Source organism: Augochlora pura, chromosome 10 (genome assembly GCF_028453695.1).
Source record: "Augochlora pura isolate Apur16 chromosome 10, APUR_v2.2.1, whole genome shotgun sequence".
NCBI lineage: Eukaryota > Metazoa > Arthropoda > Insecta > Hymenoptera > Halictidae > Augochlora > Augochlora pura.
In genome coordinates this window covers 22,099,834-22,124,794 of record NC_135781.1, presented here as the reverse complement: position 1 = coordinate 22,124,794, position 24,961 = coordinate 22,099,834, and the positions used below count along the sequence as shown (strand labels likewise).

Sequence of the window (24,961 nt, the reverse complement as noted above, 5' to 3'; positions counted from 1 at the left end):
ACATAGGAGTTGCATAGATATTTATTGATAATGTGCAATAGAGTAGATAGAATATTTTTAGAAAAAACGGAACAATTGAAAACGGGTGAATAAACAAAGTTTATACATCAAATCAAATTCCTACACTGAGTGAAAAATAATATTATCGTTTATTGTCCTACATACGATAACATTTTGTACAATTGTTTACCGTATTAATAAATTAAACTCTGTAACTTTCAGTAAATGTAAATTGTTTAATTTGATTTAAATTTAACTTACGTTTTAGACAGCGTGAGTGAATAATTACCACGCAATTATACAATAGAATGTATATAATATACTAATAAATAATGTTGTTCTATTTTCAGATATGAGGCAGTGCAGCTTATATATCGCGAGTTAACAAGCGTTTACAAGCAATCGGACATCGATTGGAAGATTATACATGATGCAGGTTGCACCAGAGATGATACTGATTTGCCAGATCATGTAACTTCTCGTACGGATATTGATCGGTTGATCACGGTAACCTTTAGATCATTTTTGACGGCTCTACCAAACCCGCCAACAATTGTGACGATTGCCAGGTAAGAATAAAAAATACATAAATAATTTTCGATACTATTTAGAATTTTCGTTAGTGTATATTCATGAAAATTATTAATGAATAAAATGGCCGTGTTGCTCCATTTAATTTAATTGACAATTTAAAGACAACTTTTAAAGATTTAGATAAAATTATGATTTAGACACTGTGTGAACAATCGGAGTTCCTAACAGAAATAAGTCACGAGCAATTAACCATTAGCTATGAATAAAAATGAGGTCGCATTTATCGGTAAACTGCACAATGAAATGAAAGTAATACACTTTTAATATTTATAAAGATACAAAATACAAATATTTATATCGGATAAATAGCAAAATTTATTAATAGAAGACCGGGAGGATTGATATAATAAACATATTATTTTGCCAAAAGGATAGGACGTAGAGGATAAATAATACTGTAAATACACAAAATTCGCGATATAATAATCAGAATTTCTAATTTCTCTAATTATTAATAATAATTAGTAGAAAATAATACGTCAGTATTTCTGATATTTTTCAATATTTTTAATGTCGTACATCTCATTCACCCATTACCAGTATTTTGCCTAAAGATCCACAGTACGCTGATAATCGGAGGACAAGTGTAACCTTGATAAACAAATGAAAAAGAAGTTTTCGAAGTATGTTGAACGCGGTATTCTCCATTTCCTTCGAAAATGTAGGGTTGGAGTCGCAGATGGCGCGACCGAAGATGCTGGGGGGGTTGAAAAACGAGAAAAAGGGAGGACCGTAAGGGAGACATGGTTGGGCCGGGCGAGGGGTGGGTTCATGGAGGTTCAGGTACCCTCAAGCCCCACCTCCCATGTGGGTAAGGGGTGGCCTCCTCAGGGGTGTACAAAATCAAACGAACCGACCTTTCGGCGGTCGTTGTCAGATGTCTCTGTCTTCGATGTCCTGCGACAGATGCTAATTACTCCTTTATCTTCCTGCCACGCTCTAGTTGGCTGGATGATTAAGGCGAGACGCGGTAATCCGTTTCTCAATTTCTGCGGCCCCGTAATAAACACCCCGTGCAAACACACGCACATACACATACGCATAAAGGAAATTGTAATTTATGAATTACGCGCGGGGATGCGGATAAGCATGGCGAGCTCGTTCCGCGGGAAACATTCGTCCCCTTTATGGATTCTTCCAGATAAATACTTAAATCTCGTTTTCGACAAAATGTACTCTTCCCTTAATATTTTATAACGATCCCTGTTCATTGTCCAGTCCGTTTTATGAACTGTTAATTATCCCGCTGGAAATTCTTGTTTATATTAGTGCCTTGGTTGAGGCAATATTACTTGTTACTTTTTATTTCTTTAACGCGACTTAAATTATATACGACTTATATTATTTTATTTCTTTATCGCGGTAAATTAAATTGATTGCATAAGCGATGAGGACAATTACAATTGTTTGAATTAATGTTTTCATTACATCATCAACGTTTCTCCTGGAAATTGAGACTTTCGTAATGACGGGGTTTATGCTAATTTCCTGTTTATTAATTTATTGAAGAATATCCAATTAAACCTAGCAGGTTTATAAAGTACGAGAAAGATTTCTAAAACATTTGCTAATTCATGTTTCCTCACAATTTAACATGAACGGTTTAGAAGCCAATCAGAGTAAGTCCACTTTCCTTTTACAATGAGTTGCGCAGTGCAAACATTTAATCACAGGATCTTTCGGCCGATAAATTAATGTAGTTGATTTTTTCATAAATAAACAATAGGTAGCAGCACTTATATTTACCACGGAATGATTAAACAAAATTTTAAAAATTATAAGAAAAATAAAAATGAAATAATGAAATATTAATTCTTTTTATTTAATCATGATAAAAATTGTGCTCTGTATTATTAGTCGCATTGTTATTTTTTACAGCTAATTTGTAAAATTGATTTCAATTTTGGAGGTCAATGTAAGCTGAATATAATTAACGATAGAATTAATATAAATAACTGAAAAAGGAAATTAGCTTAGGAAAGTAAAGAAAATGAGAAAAGTCTCTGAAATACTGGATCGAAATAGACCCTACAGAATAGATCAGCGCAGTTACAGTAACTTGAGGAACAAAAATAGTATAAGAGAAAATGGAAAACTGTTTAAAACATTAAATGTCTGTAAATTATCGTATAATAAAGGGATTGCGTGAGGAAAAACAGTAGAGAAGAGCCGTAAACGGTTGATTTAGCGCCATCTCGCGATGAAATTAGGGAAACGCTATTCGGAATTCCGGCTATGCGAGAAAAAAAATCGATTTCATGGTGTTCGGCCCACTTCCAATCCCTCACGATCCACTCCTCTCTGCTCCGGCACGCCTCGCTTCCGGAGAAGACGCGAAAACGCTGCCGGATGTCGCCTCTGGACTCCACCGAGGTTCTCTAGCGGCTTTCCAAGCATTCCAAAGAGAAGCAAAAAGCAAACAACGAAGGAAATCAAATTTACCCCTTAATGAAGCGTAAAACTCGTTACATCGGCAACCTTTATCAACCCCTCAATTATTTGAATCCTTATTTCACGTTGCTCAATAATAGTCTCCTATTAACCCTTGGCAAACTGAAGTGTCTAGCTGAAGTCGACGACGCGACGTCCATTTAGATCATCAATTAGATATGACAAAAAATTGATTTACGTATTTTTAAATATATTATAAAATATTTTATCGAAATGAATAATTACAAAGTGAAAAGCAGTCTTTTATTATTACTTTAATCGTGATAATATAACTTTCCACTACGACGGGAAAAGCTTCCATTGTGAAACGAATTGAACAAAATTTAATTCCTCGGTTAATAGGCTACTTGTGTTTTTCCAATTATTTCTTGTTCAATTTGAAGCTTCCATTTAAATTTTATCGCCACGATCTGAAGAAATCGAGGGTGCTCTTTCTGCTCGAAGATATTCTTTACTTTTCTTCTTTTTTGCAGATAAAATTGCAAAACACTTACTCGTGATACCCTTCAATTTTTTGCAGTAAATTAAATAGATACATATTTAGTAAAGCAAACATTGTTCGAAATTACGGTATAGTACAAATTATTTCAATTTCTATGCTACAGGTCAAGCGAGGATGATTATTGTCCAGCAGAAGATGTCGATCTGATACAAGTAGGCGTACTCGAAGAGCTTCGTCAGCGTATAGGCGACATAGACATTCAACTGTCGTATCAGCAGGAGGAAACATTCTAATTAAATTATACAATAATAAATATCCTCTTCCTTCAAAATGTAATACATTGATTTGAATAAAGATTTTTGTAACAAGCATGTAAAGGTAATCCCTATTTCCTACATTCTTTCTTAAAATCAAATTACTCACTGAACTATGGAAAACACTATTTTTTATTTAAATCGGTTGTTTTCTGAATTAATTCTTCTTTAAATAAATTCGTAGTCAAAGAACAAATCACTTCTTATTTAGATAGATTTTTATTCGAATAAAATCATATACAGATAAATTGTTATCTAAATAAATTTTTATTCGATAATGTCGAATGAAACTTGATTCATTAACTCTTACCTCTTACCGTACATCAGAATAAAATATTGATAATACATAACTTCAAAGAGAATTTTTTAGGAAAAAAGATCACCTATTCATTTCGATCCCTCCGTTATATTTATAAAAATACAGTGTTTAAAAATAAAGAGTGAGGAACTGTAACAAAATTGTCGGAAATATCGAAATGCCCACGAACGTTCAAGAAATACTACAGCAAATGTGATACATTTATTCATCGAGTATGGCAACCCAATATTCCACTTCTTGCAAGCCAGGGAGCCAATTAAGGAATGAATTACACTCGTTCCGGGGGAGAGGTAAGTCGAAAAGTCCGAGTTGTAGGCAGCGGATCGAATCGATGGAATACATCAGATGATCAGAGACCGGGGTAGGAAGAAGGAAGTTGGCCTGTCTTTGATCAAAGCGACGATTTACATAAGATCGGTGCTACTGGTCCATTATGAGGACCGAGCACAATGCCAACCTGAAGGTTAGCGCTTTTTTCGCAGCCCTGCGCCCCTCGACGGTTCCTCGTTCCAGCCAGTCGGCTATTTGCATACCGTAGGGCTAGTTTCCCACACGTCTTAGCCGGGCCGATCGTTAGCTCTCTTTCTCTCTCCCTTGTTTCCGCCTCTTTCGACTTCCTCCGCTTCCTTTGCCCCTTCCGCTGCTCGTTTCACAACCCTTTCAGCTGGCAAAGACAAAAAATTCGAACAGACTAGGAAAAAAGACGTCTTCCTTCTTCTGGAGGATGCTGGCGTTTCCTGGAGAAACTTTCCTAGCCTGACAGTCTGCGTATGATGTCAATGGAGGAGAATGGCAGTACTCCGTGCTTCTGGCACTTTAGAATTTCCGTATTTATTGTCGTGCAATTTTTCTTTAATAATTTCTTTGAAATGCAAAAATTCAAATAGGCCGGGATAAGGATATTTTCTTTCTTCTGCAGGAGACTGGAGTTTCTTGGCGAAACTTTTCTCTAAACAGGCAGGCTGTATATTGTGCTATTGTCGATAAGGAAAGCGTGGCAGTGTTATCTGTTTCGCTATTTTGCTAGTAATATTAGGCACGTTTTCTTTAATCATTGAGATACAAAAATTTGGGGACAAGTTGAGGACACAGACACTTCTACGGAATACCACCGTTTATAGCAACTTCATAATTTATTTCACTGTTGTTGTTTTAACATATTGGCATGTATTGATTACATTTCAGAGATAAGTCAAAATTTTCGAGTATGATTTACGCTACTATGATTCTAACCCACTCATTCGTGCATTTATTTTAGAAATAACTGAAGCAGAGAGCAATTTATCAATTCCTTGTTCCCTAGAATTTTGCTACTCCGAAATTAGTTATATAATAATATAAATATATAAATATAAAATAACTAGTTTAGTTATAAAACATATGGTGAAACAATGACGCAAATAACTTTGTAACACAGGATTTGTAAATTAACCCTTTACCTTACGATTTATTTTAAAAAAAAACATGCGTGTGCCGGAAATTTAATTTACTTGCAACTTTGTGCGAAGAATTATCACAAAATTAGACAGAAATAAATATAGACAATGTTCCGTTGTAATAAAACAGCTTAATACAGTAATGCAAATATTAAATAAAAATTGAAAAATATCCTTCCTAAGTTGCAATAAAAGTAAGAAATTAATTTTTAAGAATTAATGTTTATCATAATTGAAATTATTGTGAACAGAATTTATAAACTATTTAAATTCCATTTTAATATTTTCTATTTTCTAACTACTATTACGGCACAATCTTAGATAAAAAGAACAGAATGTGTAAATATAATAATAATATTAAACATTTGAATATGTGACTTGACAAAACAAATTCAAAGTTTGGCAGAGAAAATATTTACAGGCAGGATTCGTCAATTCCACCTAAGGGGTTAAAAGACCGGTGAGAACGGGCGAGCGTTGATTGCTCGACAAAGAAATAATAATTCCTCGAGCCAATAGAACTTTCGAGAAACGACGTTAACGTGCAATAAGGGGTAGTTTACGATTTCGCGGATCAATTAGCGAGAAAACTGGCAGGTTCGCCGGATCGCCGGTTTCATATGCGGCTAATAGTTGCCGGGAATGAGTCATTTCGCAGTTAAGCGATGATAGAGCGGCCCGTTTAAGGGGTTGTACAGAGGGAACGGGCGATAACGGCGTCGAATCAACGTGAAATGGACAAGGTGAATGCGGAAATGCGGTCGCGAGGAAGGGACGAGATTTAAAGAGCCGCAAGAAGAGTTTACGAGCTGCCAACCTCACGTAATGACTGTCGTTAACCACGGCGCGAGCCTCTCGAACGGCGAGCCCAGACTTTTGTATGCTAATGACAGGGTGGTCCGATTTCATCCGCCCCGGAGTAAAAAATCTTGGGGGTCAACAGACCCACCGCTTCGCCCGAGTTTTAAGTCTCCCTCGAGCACCATTGACCTCAAATTAAACACGGGCACGACCTTCGACCCGCTGAAAACTTTACGACGGCCGGTATATACCGTACTTTTCGCAAATTCATTGACGAACACGGCCGAACCCAAACCAACCCCCTCGCAGCACACCCCCCCTTCTACCCCTCGGCGCGGCGCTCTCCTATTCGTACGAAATTAACTTCCGGTCGGAAGGCTCGAGATGCCCGTGGCAAACTATGGCAATCGCTCCGAGACCCTTGGGATAACCGGCACGCCGTTCGCTCGAGCAACACCCGTATTAATATTCATTAAATTACACTCATTGTTCGCACCTAACGAGAGCCATGCCGCGGACCTGCTAACCCAGAAAGGAACGATCCGGGGTAATCATGGACGTTATTATCATTTTCTGGGAGCAGTTGAAACGCTTATCGTATCGGTAGAGCGTCGAGAAGTTAGTTAATTAAATCCTTTGTGTTCTTAAGTAGTCGCGGAGTTAACTGAAGCAGATATCGACCCTTAACATTGTAGACATTTTTCAATGCCATCAGCGTTTACAATCTTTACAATATAGTAGAGACTCTCTTATCTGAATGTTTATTCTTTTTAACACGTTAAAGGCGGGAGTCGCCTTTGTATACTACGATTTATCTCGACTGTAGCTTAAAGACAGGAGTCGTAGTAATACGATTTATCTAGTGTTTAGTTCTTTTTTAATATTTCTTGTAGCTTTAAGAGTTTAAATAAACTTTTTTCAGTCTAAATTTTTGTATAATTACACAAAATATCGCCCGCTCTAGGACGAAAAACGAGGCGGGGCGGTCGCTGTGTTACCTAGCATACTTTCGTCGAGATACCCCACCTTTAATGTGTTAATACCCTGACACCAAATATTTTATTGTCTAAAAATTGTATTCAAATTCTCCACTGCAAGATAGTACGATCATAACATAATAGAACGAATGGATGCGAAAATATTATAAAATATGTTTGGATGAAGGAATTCCTACTATAAAGCCTTCAATATTAAAATTGATTACTCACAGCACTGATGCTAGATACTTTATGTTTTAAAGAAAAATTAATTGAAACAGTATCCCTCTGTGTTAAGATTAGATTATCCTATACTATTGAAAATTAATATTGATCACTTGGTTATTCAGAACATTGTGGCTAGATTTGCTTCATTGTTAAGAGCTTAAAATTAATTGAACCATAGTCAACATTAAATTAAATCTTTCATAAAGTTTTTAGTTTTCTACCATATATTTAAATAATCTTGAACACAGCAATCACCTAAGTATCTTTGGCAACTAAAATTTACAGTGAAGCTATCGAAAACCAATGTTTTTTCCGAAGAAAAGGCAATTGCACATATGTTTGAATATGTATATTTTAATTTCCATTAATGGTTGCCTTCTTTTCTACTGTGAATAAACATTATATTATAATTATTATCAATATATACCATTAAATATACATAACTCGAGCATATATCATTCAAATCATTTATTATATTTCAGTACTGTGGAAATGATTTGCATAACGTTAAAACATTCTTAAGCGCGTCTATTTATATTCATACATGAAATATTTAAGATTTATTTAGAAGGAAAAAAATCAACAACAATCATAAATTAGAGAGATTGTTAAATTCGCAATGTTTGTTAATTTCAAAGCATTAAGCTGTTTCCAAAGTTCGCGCAATATTTAATTAGAAAGTTGTTTGAAAATATTGTTTTAATTTATAGCAAGCTGCATATAATTCGAAGCGTTCCGGTCTCTCCCACGGCTGTTCGGATTTCATTCACCCAGGTGACACCGTGACATTGAGTTCTAGCGGAATTATTCAAAACCAGGCCTGGCTGGCAAAAGCACAACCGTCCCCGGCATCGTAATCCCGCATCTAATTTGCATAAGGGAGAAATACAATAAACGCGACAGAAGAAAAAACAAAAGCGATAAGAAAACATAACAAAATGCGACGGGTAACGAACTGTCGAGATTAAAATGCTGTATATTAAAATAAGCTCGGGCTCGCCTTTTTACGCATTACTCATTTCACGTTAACAATCTGACGGGCAACGGCTGGGAAATACGAATCTCTTTCTAGAAAAATGACGTACGTACCAATAATTAATTGCAATAAAGGTGTCTGAATCGGCTAACCAATCAAATCAACGAATTTTTAAATAAAATTTTCAAGTAATACAATATTTGTAAAAACGGAAAAGTTACAGTCTAAGCGATTAATGAGTTACATTTGAGTCACGTCGTCCTAGTTTGCAGTTTAGAAAAACTCAACAGAAAAATTTAAGTCACCTTCTAGAGTTGCTTAAGATCGAATAAATAATTTTGTTAAAAGCTCCCTGATCTCGGCATCGGGTGATCAATTAACTCCCTAAATATTAAAATGAAATTTTGAAAAAGCCTATGCAGTCTATTATGAATTGATTTTAAGAAATATTCTGTACAAGGCGCACTATAAACTAGAAATATTTTTACAACATTTTTAACCAACCAGTGGCTTTCAGTAGAGACAAGTCACGCATCCCGTTCGAAAAGTCGCCTGGAACCCTTCCTCGGGCATACCTGATGATTATGCGCGTGACGAAAGAGATCTTCAGAGAGGCAAGTATGCTAATCAGCAGGCATAATGCAATATCGATACGCCTGGAGAAAGCCAATTATAGCACGGGGATCCATGCGACTCTCCTACCCCCTCTCTCGTTCTCTCTCTCTCTCTCTCGAAAAATGTCTCGGTGAATCACATGAAAGGGTCGCACGCAGCATCGGCGAGAAAATGAATGGCAAATAAAAAAAGACGGAAGAATGAGGACGGGCCGCTCATAGACAACGGAATAGGCGGAGACCTCGTTGGCCGTTGTTCGAAAGTGCTATTTGTATTTATTCGAGCTCTTTGTTCCGACCCTGGAGATCCATGGGGTGGAGGGTGGGGTGAGTCGCGCGAAAAATTATGCAGACAAGAAGCAAAGGGTGAAGCTCGCTAGTTGCTACGGCACTACAACGCGTTTCGGTCGAAAAAAATCGTTCGTGACGCGCTTCGACATTCTTTCTGTACACTCGCTAAACCAAAAGTGGCGTAACTACCCCGTGGTCCATTCAAAACAATGTTATACAGCGCGTGTGATCATTAGAGTCGTTAACTGTAATTCAAGACATACTATTTTTGCAATTGCAATTTATGTTGTGCTTGAACACTTTAAGTACCGAACACTTTAAAATTCATTTTTATTGTATTACTTCCGAACAAAGTGGATTTAGCACTGTGATAAATTTTGACTTCCCAATTTCAGTTTCATCGATTAAACTAACTTGATTTTGTGAGAATTCTTATGGTTGGTTTTTGGCAGTGATTAACGGACTGTGGATTTGTTTATTTATTTATTATTTTAAAACACTTACCACTTTTTCCATCTTGTGTAATTTTCTTGTTTCGCAAATAGTAATGCGAATCTTTATGCAAAATAAAAGATGTCTCCAATAATTACAAAATGTAGAAAACTATATAAATATTAATTTCTTCTCTTAATCATTTTGATGGGTTAATAGTAGTTTCATGTTATTCTCAAATTGTCCAGATGTTTTTGCAATGTTGCATTTTTGATCTACTCAATTTCATCACAAATGCATAAAATCCACAGTGAACATATATGTAAAATGAAAATTGTATGCTCTCTTACTTTAATCATTTAAATAAGTCAGTCTAAGTCATACTATGTGTAAATAATCCTAAATTAAATTTTTCACTGTTTTAAATTTTACATGTTTATTCTAGTTACAAATACATGAAATCCACAGTTTATCGATAACAAACTGTATAACGAGTTCTTATTCATCGTTTGAATATATAATTATTTATCAAAGGTATTTTTTAAAGACTTCCTTTCTCTATGAAAGTACAAAAATTAATCTGCTGTGATTTGCAAAATAAAAATATCGCTTCATCTATCAAACCAAAAGAATTCCTACAAGTATTTGGCCCTGTAGAATTTTCTTGGTCCGCGGTGATGACATGGTTGGAAATGGAGGATTTCGCGAATTTCGAATCGAGGAGAAATTCAAAAGAAAAACAGGGAGCAGCTGTTCGGAGGGCGAGGATAATTCACGAAATCGAATTACCAGCGAGCGTTTGCTCCGTCATGCAGATTCCCTCGTTCCCGTTGGTGCAGTATGTGACGAGATGATTCCATGTGTGCGTGAATGCATCTCGTGCAGTGGATGCAACTGCGAGTGGCCAGTAGCTCGCAAAACGACTGACCGCTCGGTACATTCCCTCGCCGCTTATTCGACGAGGTTCCGCGAGTGACGTGTCGCGAACAATTCTACCACCTTCGAACAACAAATTCTGAACAACAATCCCGCGCCGAGTGCCGTTGCGATTAAAACCCTCGCGGAATTATTTCTAAAATCCAGTGTCTGTCCGGTGCGCGTGCATGGTGTTTCCGCCAAGACGCTTGTAAACTCGCCCAGGACTGTTTAACGTTAATGAAAAAAACCTGTGCCCGAGGCGTTTGTCCGTGTAATAAAGTCTCTTTAACGATTTCTATGTATTCTAAGTTCATTCCTGCGGTCACCCACGACACCGGGCCAGGGGAGGGAAACCGGACAAGTAATTTCATAATGTCGCAAAATGAAGTTCCGACAGTTTTTACATGGTCGAAGTACGAAACGAGGAGTTCCGTTATAAGTTTTAATGGTACATAAATAAACGGGAACGTTGTAATAGAGTTCCCGCGAAACGAGTTTCTCCCGGGCGAGATTCGCGTTGCAAAAGTAACGCGATCTCGTTATAAATATTCAATCGCAACCATCACGGTTTTTCTCCCCGGCGCGTCACGCGAGGCCCGGACACGCCGATAACAGTATAATTCGCCGAGCATGTGCCACGGCGCCGTTTGAAATTAATCGCGGGCTCCGGCACCTTCTAACAGAATTATCGAAAATTGACGAGCCCGAACGCCGACGCTAGAGCGCGAAACAACCTTAGTCGCTACAATGCGCCCCGTTAAGCGTCTTTCCTCTTTAAGAGCACGCTTCCTCTGTTTTGCTAGTGTTCGAGACGTACGATGCTCCGAGCAATTAAGAGACGTTTCGCTGTCGATATTTTTACGTGGAAGCGTCTGAATTTTTATGGAACATTACGATTCCAATTATTCCTCGCTATTGAAACTTTTAAGATTCTCGAATCCCTGAGGACATTTTATGAATAAAGATTAAGAGAGATATTCATCTTTCAGTGCAACATTTTTAAATGATACATACATTTGTTTAAAGCTGATCGAAGAAGCATCCATGTCTTTATATATAAAACAAGTTTACAATTCCAATCATCCAGGATATAATAATGAACAAGTGAATTTATACTTCAATAAAAAGTTATTTAGAATTATGGGTGGAATAAATATTTTTACACAAATTGTTCACGCAATCTGTTAGCTTGTTTCTAATAATTCCTAAATAAGTTCACATCGAAAAAATAATAATTAAAATAATTGATCATGCAACGAACACCATGGTGAAGTCCGTAAGTCTCCCGACAATTTCTAGAGTCGAAAAATCCTGCGATGATTTGAGACCCGAAAATCTCGCGAACCAAACAGAGACTCCGGAAACGAGTGTATTTTCTTGGACAAAGAGCGGACCGTGGCGCGGATGTTTTCCATTCTCTTTCCATTTTGTTTGCTACTCAATCGCGCGAAGTGAACCTGCCAGAATCCATTGCCGATAAGAGCGAGTCTCTCGGTGGGTGGGAGGGGCGGCGAGGGTCGGCCAGAGTGGATCGCGGCTCTAATACACGCGGGGGTGCGTGTAATTCCGAGGCCGCGCCATATTTTAACATCGTTCCGAGTTACATTATGTTTCAGCAAAATGGTCGGCGCACACGTGGCAGCGCCGTCGACGGGGAGGGTGGTTTATCTGGAATACACAATCCCACCCCTCCGCCACCTTCTCTGCCGAACGCGGGGTCGGTGAGGGGTGGCGAGGGCGGAAGGGCGGAAGGGTGAACGATGCAGAGAAGAGCGGTGCGCGACGGTGAAGAGGGGTGGCAGTGAGGAGACGCGGCGGTTCGAGGGGAAACCGTGGCGGAGGGTGTAGAGGGGGTGGATGTCGACGTCGACCCCTCGGCAACCAACGCCCATCGCTGGCCACCCCCTCCCTGTCCCGTTGGCTTTTGCGAGGGCCGAGGGGTGGGGAGGACGGCAGGCAAACCGGTGCGATGCGCGGGCTAACGACGTTCTTTTACTTTTCCCGAGGAACGGGGCCGAAAGGGAGACCGTGCGGGGTCCGGAGGGGCGAAGTGGTGACGCGGAGAGGGGTGCGATCGAGCGAGAAGGAGAACGAGCGGCGAAGCGGAGGGCAGAAAGGAAGAGAGAAAAAAAGAGGGGTAGAGGAGGTACAAACCCCCTCCCATCCTTCGGGCTTTCTTCCTTTCTTTGCTCCGTCGCATTCTGGTTCTTTGTGAACGTAGACACGAACAGGGGAGACTGCACCAGGTAATGATGTACCGCGGTAAATTTCCTGCGGAAAATTACTCGCGCGGTTCGCCGCCGAGCGGAGAAGTCACGGCCGAGAGGTAATCATTCTCTTTTTGCCGACCGGCCCGACAAACATGCGTACACGCGCGTCGCGGACAGTGAAAGTTGCCACAATGCCCCGACACGATTTATTGAATTATTAAGTAGAACGTGGACGGCGCGGGAACACCGCGTCCGCCGAGAGGACCCGTCCGATTGTTTGGCCCTTCTGTACGCTACACTCCTCCAGTGGAAATGTATTCGATTCGGCGAAAGTCTTCCTGTGTGGCTTCGAGATGCAAACGTGTTCATTTCTCGTGAATAGCCGTCGTATGGACTCATGATATGTGGATTTTTATACAAATTCCAATTTCCAAATTTTATTAACCGTTAGGACCATAACCGGATGAAAAAATAATTCAATATCCAACTAGATCGTTGTTATTTGGTACATCTCTTATCGATATCTGTTTCGAAATTGCAATATTTTTTATCGGGAAAGTACTAAAATCGGGCGATAAAGATTGATAAACCTTTATTCAATAACTGGGTACACGTTTCTATATTCTCCATAAAATAGTTTTCGTTCCCGATAAAATATTTTAATATCCTGTCAAATCGTCCGTATTTGACACATGTTTTGAGACTACAATTTTTATCGAAAAAGTATTAAAACTGGACAACAAAGTTCGATATATCTTTGTTCAATAACCGGTATTCACGTGAATATATTGCTTCGGTACGTTACAATGAACTAAACTATAACTTAGATTATATATACATCGTTACTAATTAATAGTGACAGATGTGTCGTTATTCCCATACGGATAATAATCGGTCACAATGTTGTCGGCTCCAAAAATGAAGTACCGAAACGACTACCCCTTTGAACCTTTACGATTTACGTTCCGTCACATCTTTCAGTCGTAATCGGCATGATCGCTTTGTCGAACGCGGATCAAAGTAATTCCATGGAATCTGAGTTCTCCTAATTTCGCAATTTTGTAAAGAACTCTGGTAAATCGTCAGGCTGGAGCCCGTCGACCTGAAAGTCAAGGGAATCAGGAACGTCGGCGGACTTTGTGTCGCACAATCACGCCTGTTATTGTCGGCCGACCCCTTTCGTTGCCATTGAGGAAAAAGTTGCTTTCAGATAATGGAAAAAAGGGACACGATTCGCGACTCCGGAATTATTCGATCTGTGCCCTCCGAGTGGTGCGAGAGCATCGCAGAGAAAGAGAGACGGCACGGGGGTGGGGAGACGGCTGTTTTGGGTGACTTCGGACGACGGACGAGCACGGGGTTGGAAGCAGGGGGCGGTGGCGTTCGCGTGGCTGCTTGGAAGTTTGCCGGGCGGAGCATAATGTCTCTAATGAATCCTCAAACTCAAATTAAAACTTCGAAATTGTCGGCAGTCAGCGAATGCGACACTCGATTCCGTAACAATGCAAAGTTCGCTCGCCTCCGTGTACTACCCCTATTGCGAGAGAGAAAAAGAACAGGCCCAAAACAAATTATCGACTGTCTCGTTCACGATACGCCTTCGAGGGGCTTCCGTGCATTGCTGGACTACCAGGAAAGAATTTCTCTTCCTTGCCTGACATCTTGTTTCCCTCTCGAGGAGTCCTCGTCCCAACGGCGCTCGCGTGCCTTCGTTTGTTCGAAACAAATTAGTTGAACCGCTCCAACGACGCCGTTTTCGTATCGTCCGGGCTCGCCCCTCTTTCTTCATGCCAGCAATTGCATTCAATCTTTTATCCGCAGAACGAAACGTAGTTGAACGTCGCCGGGAAATTCCTAAAGCTCCATACTTCGTACACGACTGGATACTTTATTTGAATCTTTCTATAAATTATACATGCGAGTACAATTGGATATTTTGATGACAAACGCGAAGATGTACGAAGAAAACTTTGCAAAGAGGAGTAGGAGCAAAAAAATTTGACAAACCGGAAATTTTTATTCAAAAAGTACATTTGAATTTGAATTTGTATTTATTATGGGGATACATGCTTTATGATAATACAGATCGTAGATAAACGAGTAAATTATATAAATATATTTTGCACGGTAGTTCGACCTAGAAAACGAAAGAAGTCACGTGAACTAGAATGGTTATTTCGTTAAGTTCTTGAATATTGATTAGATTTCTACCCCATATATAATATTTATGTCCCTAACTCCGATACCATGTTATCTCAGCAATATTTGCGACCTCACAGTAGATAGACCTACTTTACTGCATTCAAAGGTACTTCAGTCTGTTATTTTCCTTAATGCAATTGTATTTAATAAATAATAATAAATGAAGCCAAAATAGCCTAAATAGCGAAGGTTCCTTGAGGGTTAATTTAAATTGTTCCAGAAATGTCAATAATAAGAGTATAAACACTGGATTGAAAAAAAATTCGTGTCAGAGTTTATTCAGTAATTTGCGCAAGGAGGGTTAAAGATTAACACACGTTGGAACTGTCGAAGTTGTTGACAGGCGTGCAAGGTAGGCGAGCAAGAAAAGCGGGCGCGTCGAGAGCGGAAAAGGAAATCGTTGGCCTTGCCCGGTGGCACGCGGGGGTGACCCTCTTCCTTCCTTTTTTTTCGGCAGGCGAACTCACGCGAAATATCGATTCGCCATGGCAGCGTGGAGCATATAAATAAGAAGAGTTTTCCTGCGTGCACACGCGTCACTGGCCACGCCACGTTCTCGCAGCCCCTCCAGCCCATTTCTCTGGCATTTACGTCACGGCACCGGGGGTTTTACACCGGAGATGGGTGGAGGGCCACGTTCATAGAACAGAGGATGAGCGATTTCACCCCCTTGTGCGTGGGGTGGTTGCGAAAAGGGGGGTAGAGAGAGAGGGGGATGCGAAAGAGACGGGCCAGAGGGATGGAGATTATGCTGCGGGACTTCTGGCCGACGGAGGTGGGGGAAACCTACTGCCTACGAACGAAACATCTCCCTCAAAAACCACCCTCACGACCTCCCCTACCCTCCCCACGTGTCTCTCCTCTCTCGTTCTCGCCGTGCATCCACCTCTCGTATCGATTCACTCGCAATCTTGGCACCGACGACGTGTACCACCTTCGTTACCCGACGGGGAAAAAAAAAGGAAAGCAACGATAACTCGATAGGTGAAAGTGAACGACAGCTGGCCTCGCGTCCTTCTGACCGGCCCACCGTGCCTCGGAAACCTGGAAATCCCTGGAAAAAGCACTTCTCTATCTAGAACAGATTTTTCGTCTTCATCCGCTTTTCTGCAAACATGACATATTTTACTCTGCTTCTGAAGAAGCAGTATGCTTGTGGATATAACCAGGTATCTTTACGGAAGAAGAGAAGAAGAAATTCTGCAGATGATTAATAGAAATAACAACGTCATTAATTTTCGTTATCACATAAGGCTTAATTTTGTGTTGATATAAATATAGTTATTTATAAAGCTATTTTATAAATTATATTCTAGAACCAAAGAATAAAATAGTGGATGTTAATTCCTTTGTATATAATTTGAAACAACAGGTCCTCTTTTTAATCCTTTGTACACGCTGCACGGCGGATGTTTTGTGTGGGATTAATTTGAAACAGTGTACGCGTCGAGTTAAATACTTTACTTCAACGAAGATAAAACGTAAGGGCGGAAGCTCTTTAATGGCTACACGCTTTTCAAAAAAATACTCAAGCAGTTTGTTTTATAAAATGATTCCGTAACAACTTGTTAGATTACATTGTAATGTGTTATGAGCCTTACATCTTCAACGTATAAAGGACTGTTTTTAGGTTGAAGAAATTAATTTAGCATTCGTTAATATATTGTACATGTTTCATAATAAACATTTATGATATATTTATGATAATGCTTGCTAAGATTCTCTATGACTCTCCGAAAAACCAGCAAAACAATGTCAAACATTCTTTGTTACGATCTAAACTTGATATTTCACCGTCAAAATGAAAATTCATTTTAATGCAATCGCATACAACTTCATCAAAGTTAGGCCAAACCAGGAAACTTTTTGAACCATTTTGCTCGAAGGAGACTTTTTCTCCTCGCATGGCTCGAAAGTTGGAGACTCTTACATATCGCAGTTGGCAAGATTGAGGTTAGACGAAGGGAAAGACGAACAAGGGGGACGGCCAGAAAGATACGAGGGTGGACCGCGGCTCGGGAAGGGGATGAAACGTAGTTGGTTCGTATCAGCATAATGTAGATATCTATTCCTTGCCTCTTCCGTTAGCTTCGAGGTTTGGAGATGGCTGGTATAAGGGGCGGGGGATGAAATTGAAATGAAACTACCCGAAGGAGCAGACGGCCCCGCGGGTTTCCAAACCCGGGGAAAGATTAAAACGCGACCGAATGGATGCGAAAGAAAGTTACCGGCGAACTATACTTCGCCGAAACTATATAGAACGCCTCCAAGTTCTGTGCATGCGGGCAGCTCCTTGCCGAGACCCGGGGTCGGGACGATTCTTTGTGCAACTGGAAACCAACCGGAAAATCCGAATGCAATCCTGAATCGAAACTTTCGGCCGCTGACCACTATCTGTAATCGTTAACCCTTTGCGGTCAAACTTCTACGCCCTCTCCGACCCAGGACCTAATTCAACGCTCCGTCAACCCTTAATTAGGTTAAACGATCCCCTAGGAGTCCTTGGAATTTTTTAAACCGACTGTGCCTTTCTTGGATTCTAAGTCCATTTTCTTAGCTGCAAGAACAAAAAAGATAAAGGTAGGATGACTCGTTGAATAAAATAACGCTTGCACCATATAATTGTTAACATGATCGTCATTAAATCGGTTGAATGACATTATCGTAAGCAATAATATATACCGATACACTGGTCGTTAGTTATTTGTTAATCGCGGTATTTTTTTTTAAAGTGTAATAGCAGATACAGAATGACATCTGCAAGACGTCTGTAACTGTATAATATACTGTATAAATTGTCTACTGCTTAAATTTTAATGTGAAAGGGGTATAATAATAGTTAGTTTTTCATGTAATACAAGAAATGTTCATTCACTAAACAGGTCAACCTACATCGTTGCAGTTTGCTTTGTTTCGAAACATTGTTGCATAAAGAACTAAATTAGGGTGAAAATTGGATGAGGGCGAGATCGTTCAAGACTTCACTGGTTTTTCTTAATCACAGAATTTGTATAATTTATATAAATTTGCAAAAATTTGTATAAATTGTGGGAAATTTTGTACAAAATAAAAACTTTCAAAAATTTGTATAAATTGTGGGAAATTTTGTACAAAATAAAAACTTTCAAAAATGAAAACATTGTTTGCTCTCTCAGTAAATGTTTGTACACATTCGGATTTAAAATGATGATTTTAAATAATATATACTTCACTATATCGTACAACATTTGTCGACTACCATTTATAAAAATTATATAAGAACGAACATATTATTATGTTCACCTAATTACTGCATTTGTATTATATAATAAACGTAATACACATATAATTAAATGTATTCATTTTTTCCTCAACAAATTCTTTCAGATTTAAGAATTTAAACTAATATATTTCACTATGCTATCTAACATTTGTTCACTATACTTTATAAAAACCAGTTAAAGATGAATTTATTTTACCCCTATTGTGTTCATCGAATTATTTTATTTATTTCGTAGCTCACAATTGTATCCAAAGTAAGAGATTACGATCTACGTACATGTATAATAAAAATCTTATATTCTTCTTTCATAATTGTTTATACTAATTAAAAATAATATGTTACGCTATGTTTTTTAATATTTAACCAGTATTGTAAATGAAAATAGTAGAAGTAATAGTAGAAGTAACGTTAGAATTCAGAAAGAAAGAATGCAACTTCTTAACTTGGGTCAAAATGACCCAGCATTCGAAGCTGACGGAGTAATCAAGCTCTCAGCTGCGTCCGAGAGTTAAAGTATACGCTAAGAGCTTCGTCGCTCTCGGCGTCACTTTTTTTCTCTATTTCTTAGTCTTTCTATCGCACCGCGAAGAAAGTAAGCGCGTGGCGGTGTGAAATGGAATTAATTATGAGAGCGTCTCAACAGGTGGGTGTAGACGTCTTTAAACTCTCTCCCTCTCTCTCTCTCTCTCTCTCTCTCTCTCTTTCTCTCTCTCTATGCCGGTCTGACCCTGTCTCTCTCACCTCGTTTGCCCTGGCTCTCCTCGTCTCTTTCATTGGCCTCACACTCCTCCGCCGACGATTCACCCCACCGGCCACCCCTTTTCACCGTGTCCCGGACCGTCCTCAAGTAATTTACTAAGAAAATAAATAGAGGACGAGTCCCTGGAAAAATGGAAGGTTAAACGAGCGCGTCGACGCGCGATCTTCAGCTTCCTTAATTGAGAGAAAAGGAAAGAGAACGCCTGGCTCAAGGAAACTAGGAGAATCGAGGCACCAGGAACGAAGAATGCATCATTAAGGATCGAACCAAGCAAAACACCATTATATCCCATGCCGCCGATCTAAATGTTAAACAATCCTCAATCCTCTTTTCATAATTCTCCTGTCCTTCATTAAGTATGGAATGTATTGACTTTATAGTAAAATTATTAAGTAAAATATGCAAATTTCACACATATCTCCATCCCATTTTTAATTAGAATCCCATTTTAATTCTAATTAGAGAGCGGAAGTAGAATAATCACCCTATATTTAGAAGTACATACAACAATTCTATTATAATGCATAAATCAGAGGTAAATTGCAATTAAAACCTTGACTGCAATTGACAAATATTAAATACATATTCCTTTCTATTCTTGGTAATTATTAGACTATGGACGCATCTATAACAAAAATTATTACTTAAAGATTGAGTATGATTAAACCAAGTTATACCAATTTATTTCCACAGTTTAATAATTACAATACTTCGAGAACAGGGTGATATTATTTTCACACGTACGTTATTAGATTTTTATAAAGTTTCATTCAATTACTTCCGACATAAAATATCGGTCCATGTATCTTTTTATTGTTTCGAAAGGCAATAAAGACTCGCCGGTTTTTATTATAAATGGTTGTATATAAACAAATGCTTACGGTCGAACGAGAGATTTTTTTGAATAGCGAATGGCAATGGTGCATGGAAATTGAAATGGGGCACCCCGAACGGGTCGCAGGATAAATGATCAGTTTTGACAAACTATCGGCATTACCCCTATGCAGCGCGATGCGAATTCTAGTCGCACTTAGGTTTGTCAGATCGCTCTTAACCTCGCCGACCTTTTCTAGGATTGATTAATTGGCTTTTAAAATATATACTTGTCTCGTCACTATTGTACCGGTCTGCTATTGTGAACCGCAGAATATACGACCGGGTCCTTTGTCCGGATACTGTACTGATTCTGATTCATAAGTCGCCAATGTCGTCTGTTTTTAACCAGTATTGTTATACGTCGATAAAATCGTATTTAATTAATTTACCATCGAACCGATATACGTTTTAATGCATGCAAATGAACGTAATATTAATAAGAAACATTTTTGCATGACGATATCCATTATCGCAAATATGTATAATTAATAATGACGATTTATGCACATATTTATGTCTTCGTACAGTAAATTTCGAAGAGGAGAGATTAAAGGATAATGTTGCTCTTTGAAATTCGATTAAATCAGAAATGGAATGGACACTCCTTTGTCGCCTTCAATTAAACACTTTGTGATATCACTTAATAAATATCTTTGAAATCCGATTAAATTGGAAATGAAATGAAAAGCTTCTTTAGTTCCTTTGCGTTTCTATTTTTTAGTGCACTAGTGAATAAATTCTTAAACAATATTATTTCATATGCGATAATTTCATCGCAAAATAATTTTATTTAGGCAAAAATTCTGCAGTCATTGCCTGTTATTTTTGAAAATCAAAGTGCCGTAATGTCACGGAGTTGGGATTAAATAAATAGCTGAAAAGAAGCACATCCGATATCCACTTGCTCCACCCCTGAAATCAACACGACTATTATTCAGAAGCGCTAGCATAGCGAAGGGGTTGCCGCTTGGAAATTGAAAATTCAGCTATCGAACTTTTCTTGCTCTCTTCCAGCCAGACCTTACCCCCCTAACGTCGCGGCGTTCTCGAAGGAAAACACCCTTGGCGGCGCGTCAAAAGTTTTTTCGCCGGCGAACGCATGTATATATGCTGATTTATGCGATCGTTCACCGGTGAAAGGAGGAACGGCCGGGCCCAGGCTAACCTTTTCCCACGTTTAATTTAAACATCCAACGTGTGTTTTACCTGTCCCGCGGACCGGGCAGGTGTGTAGTGACGCGAAAAAGAAAGAAGATGACACACGTATCAATGGCCATTGATATTCAGACGAGGAAAAAATGCTAAACCGTGCACACCATGTGACTCCGGGACACGCATAAGAATTACTGGAGAGGCCGCCTCGCTTTCAAATCCTCTACCGAATCGGTGTTCATTTCACTACCATTCGGAAATTCGATTCGCAGTCGACGCACGTACCCGTTGAAACAATTTTTCCCTCGTTCAGCGCCGCGGTTTTGTTGCGGCACAGCCGAATGCATTTTGGGAATTTCTAATCTCGCCGTGCATCCAGCTGTTCTTGGCTTTTTTAATTCGCAATTCGTCATTTTTATTATAAAGCGCCATTTCGCGAATATTCTCGTGGCGGAGTCGAATTTAAAGTCATCAGTGAATTTCATAGATTTATAGCTTGTGGATTTTATGCATATATAGCTTTTATGCATTTAAACTTTTATACAATTGCATTTTGGTTTCTTAAAATCTTAATACTAGATCTTTAAATATATAAGATTTTCAATAATCGTTTCATAAGATTTTCATCTCACTTAAAACAAAATACCATTTGGAAAGAGAAAAAAATTATTCATTAAATTGTGCTGATGGTTTTGTAACAGCATCGCCAGATGCATCTTGCGAAATTCTAATTTCACTTTATATCTTTACATTTTCTGTTTATTCATGTACACACAGTTTCACACGTTAAGTATTATAGTATATCTTAATTTAATTTTGTCTCAATCTCCAAAAACCCAGCAATATAAAATTGTTAAGAAAACTTAGGGGAATTTTTACGTTCTTTAATCGCCGAACAGAACTTTGCAGAATTTTCTGTATACTGCTTTTTCGTAATGTAGTAAAAGATAATTGTAAATACGAAGTCTTTTTAGCATCTTTCTAACATTTATGGTCTTAACTCACGTCTAACTTTTTACAGCTTCAACATAAGTAGTTAAAACGTATTCTAGTAAATATTTCACAGTATTTTTAGAAATCAGGTTCAGTAGAATCAAGATTATCCGAATCTTTGATATTTTCATTTCATTGTTTGAGTTCTAAATAATAAAAAAGGTAGCACTATTATAAAACACGACAGATTGTACGACTCAGTAAACGTTTAATCTAACACTGTAATTAAGTAATTGTTTTATTATTCGAACATTTTGAAATTCTTCCGATTATGCAATATTGCCGAAACCCCGCTTTATTAAAAGATACTCATATTTCTAGCATGCGAGAATTTAAAATCCTTTTTTATATCATTGAATAACCAATATTTTGGAACACAGCTACTCATAACAGTTCTAAAGATTACAAATAAATTCCAAGAGATATCTTTCCAGTGGAAGGTATGAGACTTTTAAGGTAGCGAAGGCTGCAATGCTCGAGATATGCCAATGCGGAATAGCGTCCGGAAGATATTGATGACAACGTTAATAATGGATCAGGTTCTCCAGCCGATGGATATCATTAACGATGATCTGCTATAGTAAACTATAGTGGCTTCGATCAATCATAGGAAAGCTCGACGTCGCCGGCAGACCTTCTTTCCCCGTTCCCTGTCCGTCTCAGCCAGTTCGAGCGTCGTCCTCGGCCGCGTCGGAGGCGGCGGTGTTGTCGTTTCTTCTTTCACACCCCCCCGACAACGACGTCTTCGTCTTCGAATAATTCCCGCATAGGCCAGGATATCTTTTTTCCCTCCTCCCTGTCCTGGAGGTTCGCCAGGATCCATTCATCACCGACATCCGAGGGCGCGAACGGAAGGAGGCAAAAACTCCGCCGGAGAGGAAGAGAAGAGAGCAACGAATAGCGTCGCGCCCGGCGAACCAAGATGGAGTGGCGTCGTTATAGCGTCTCCGAGGCTTCCAGCGTGTCCGTTATGCCGATTATCAATAAATCACGGGGCAAAACACCGAAACAATGTCTTAGAGAAACCGGGGAGGCCCGGGCGCACCATCTGCATCGATAGTTACCATAACTTTCCTTCGTGATTTTCCTTCTGCAACCTTCGAGAAAAACTGCGCGCGAAACACTCACGGTGTCTTTGGGATCGTTGCTGTTAGCTGGATTAGTCTGGTGACCAATCATTAGATTAATCTTCGGAGATAGTTGCTCGATAAAGTACAGCGATGAACAAATATATGTGAACGCCATTTGAAATGAATAGTGGAGCAGGTTACTGTCGGGTGACACCAAATGCTATGCCTTTAGTTTGTTTTCAGGTATAATATCGTTTATACTTATTGTTAAGACACATTCAATTTTTGTATTCTTTTAAAGGAACAATTGATATTGTATAAAGTATCTAACATTTCTTTATTCTTTTAAAAGATTGTGTCTTAACCGGCTCCACACTTTTCTCAGATGGGTAACAACGATTAGAACTTTTTCGAATGTAATGATTTTATGGTAAAAAGAGAAATTTTTATATTTATCGTATGCCTATATTTACTTAAATAATTAAATATTGGTGACGAAGATTTTTATCTGAAATAAAAATGGTTTACGCAGACGTTTCTCAATTTCGTTAATTATTCAGTTATATTAAAAATAATGAAGATAGCATCTTTAAATCTTTCAAATATTTTCACTGTTTTGTATTTACAGCAGACTAATAAGAAATTTCCATCACTTACAGCCAGTCTCGTCAAAATACTCCTGCACATTGTAAGAATTCAATCTATTAACTATAAAGAGTTTCGAATTTTTGAAACGTAGTTAAGTTTCGACGATTGAATCGCGGATTCCTGTGCAACCTTTCATGATTTGGCGTGAGCGTAGAAGATTAGATTAAAGGAAATTGTATATCCAGTACTAGCAGTGTAGCAAGTAAAAAACAATCTAAAAATGTGTTAGTTTATGTTAAACTCTATTTTTCGATTTAGAAGAAGTCCAATATGTAATCATTGGTTACTGTGAAAACGTAGACAATTATATCGATGTCCAATGTGCGATTGAAATATTTTTATAAGACAAATAAAACAATCTTGACACGTTATACTTCATTCAATTATTTAGTATTTTACTACTTCTTAATTTTTTGTATTCAGAATTGCAGATATTTCATAAGTAATTGGAAATTTTTACTATTTCAACAATTTTATTCTGGCATTTTGTGCCTACTGTTAATAAAAAGAACATGTTCTAATATTATAATAAATAAAATTAAAGAAAAGAATTTAAGTCTTCTATATCAAACACCTCTTGTATCAATTTTTATTATAACCAACGATGACTTAACATAAATTTCGTCATATATAAATCCCATGTAAACGAGAGAAATATTATAGAAATATTAATTTTATTATTACCACTCCCAATTGATAACGGTAGAGAGCGTAATGTTATCGAATATTGAAAAATTAAATAGCTATGTATTACATAAAAAATGCGGAGAAAGTTAAAGAAAAGCGAAAAGATTGAATTTAAACATTTTTCTTAAAAGCATAGGAAGCGGCCACTTGACCGCTCTAGTAGATTCAATGTTAAAGACTGAGTTTACGGTACGCACACGACGAGAAAAAAAAAGATAAGTCGAGTGTTATTTCTCGCGTTCGTATATTCCGCGGATTTTTCTCCTCTCGTTTCAGCCGGCTCGTCAGAAAGCACGCCGGAAAGGAAG

At 38.4% G+C, this 24,961-nt stretch overlaps 1 protein-coding gene across 1 annotated transcript in view; it reads left to right on the top strand.

The window, feature by feature from the left end:
* Window positions 1-3,780, top strand: part of LOC144476362 (UPF0489 protein C5orf22 homolog) — a 391,899-nt gene extending 388,119 nt beyond the window's left edge. The window contains exons 5-6 of the mRNA XM_078193188.1: window positions 351-569; window positions 3,651-3,780. Coding sequence (XP_078049314.1) covers window positions 351-569; window positions 3,651-3,780 — 349 coding nt within the window. The remainder of the gene's footprint in view (window positions 1-350; window positions 570-3,650) is intronic.
* Window positions 3,781-24,961: the final 21,181 nt, after the last annotated feature.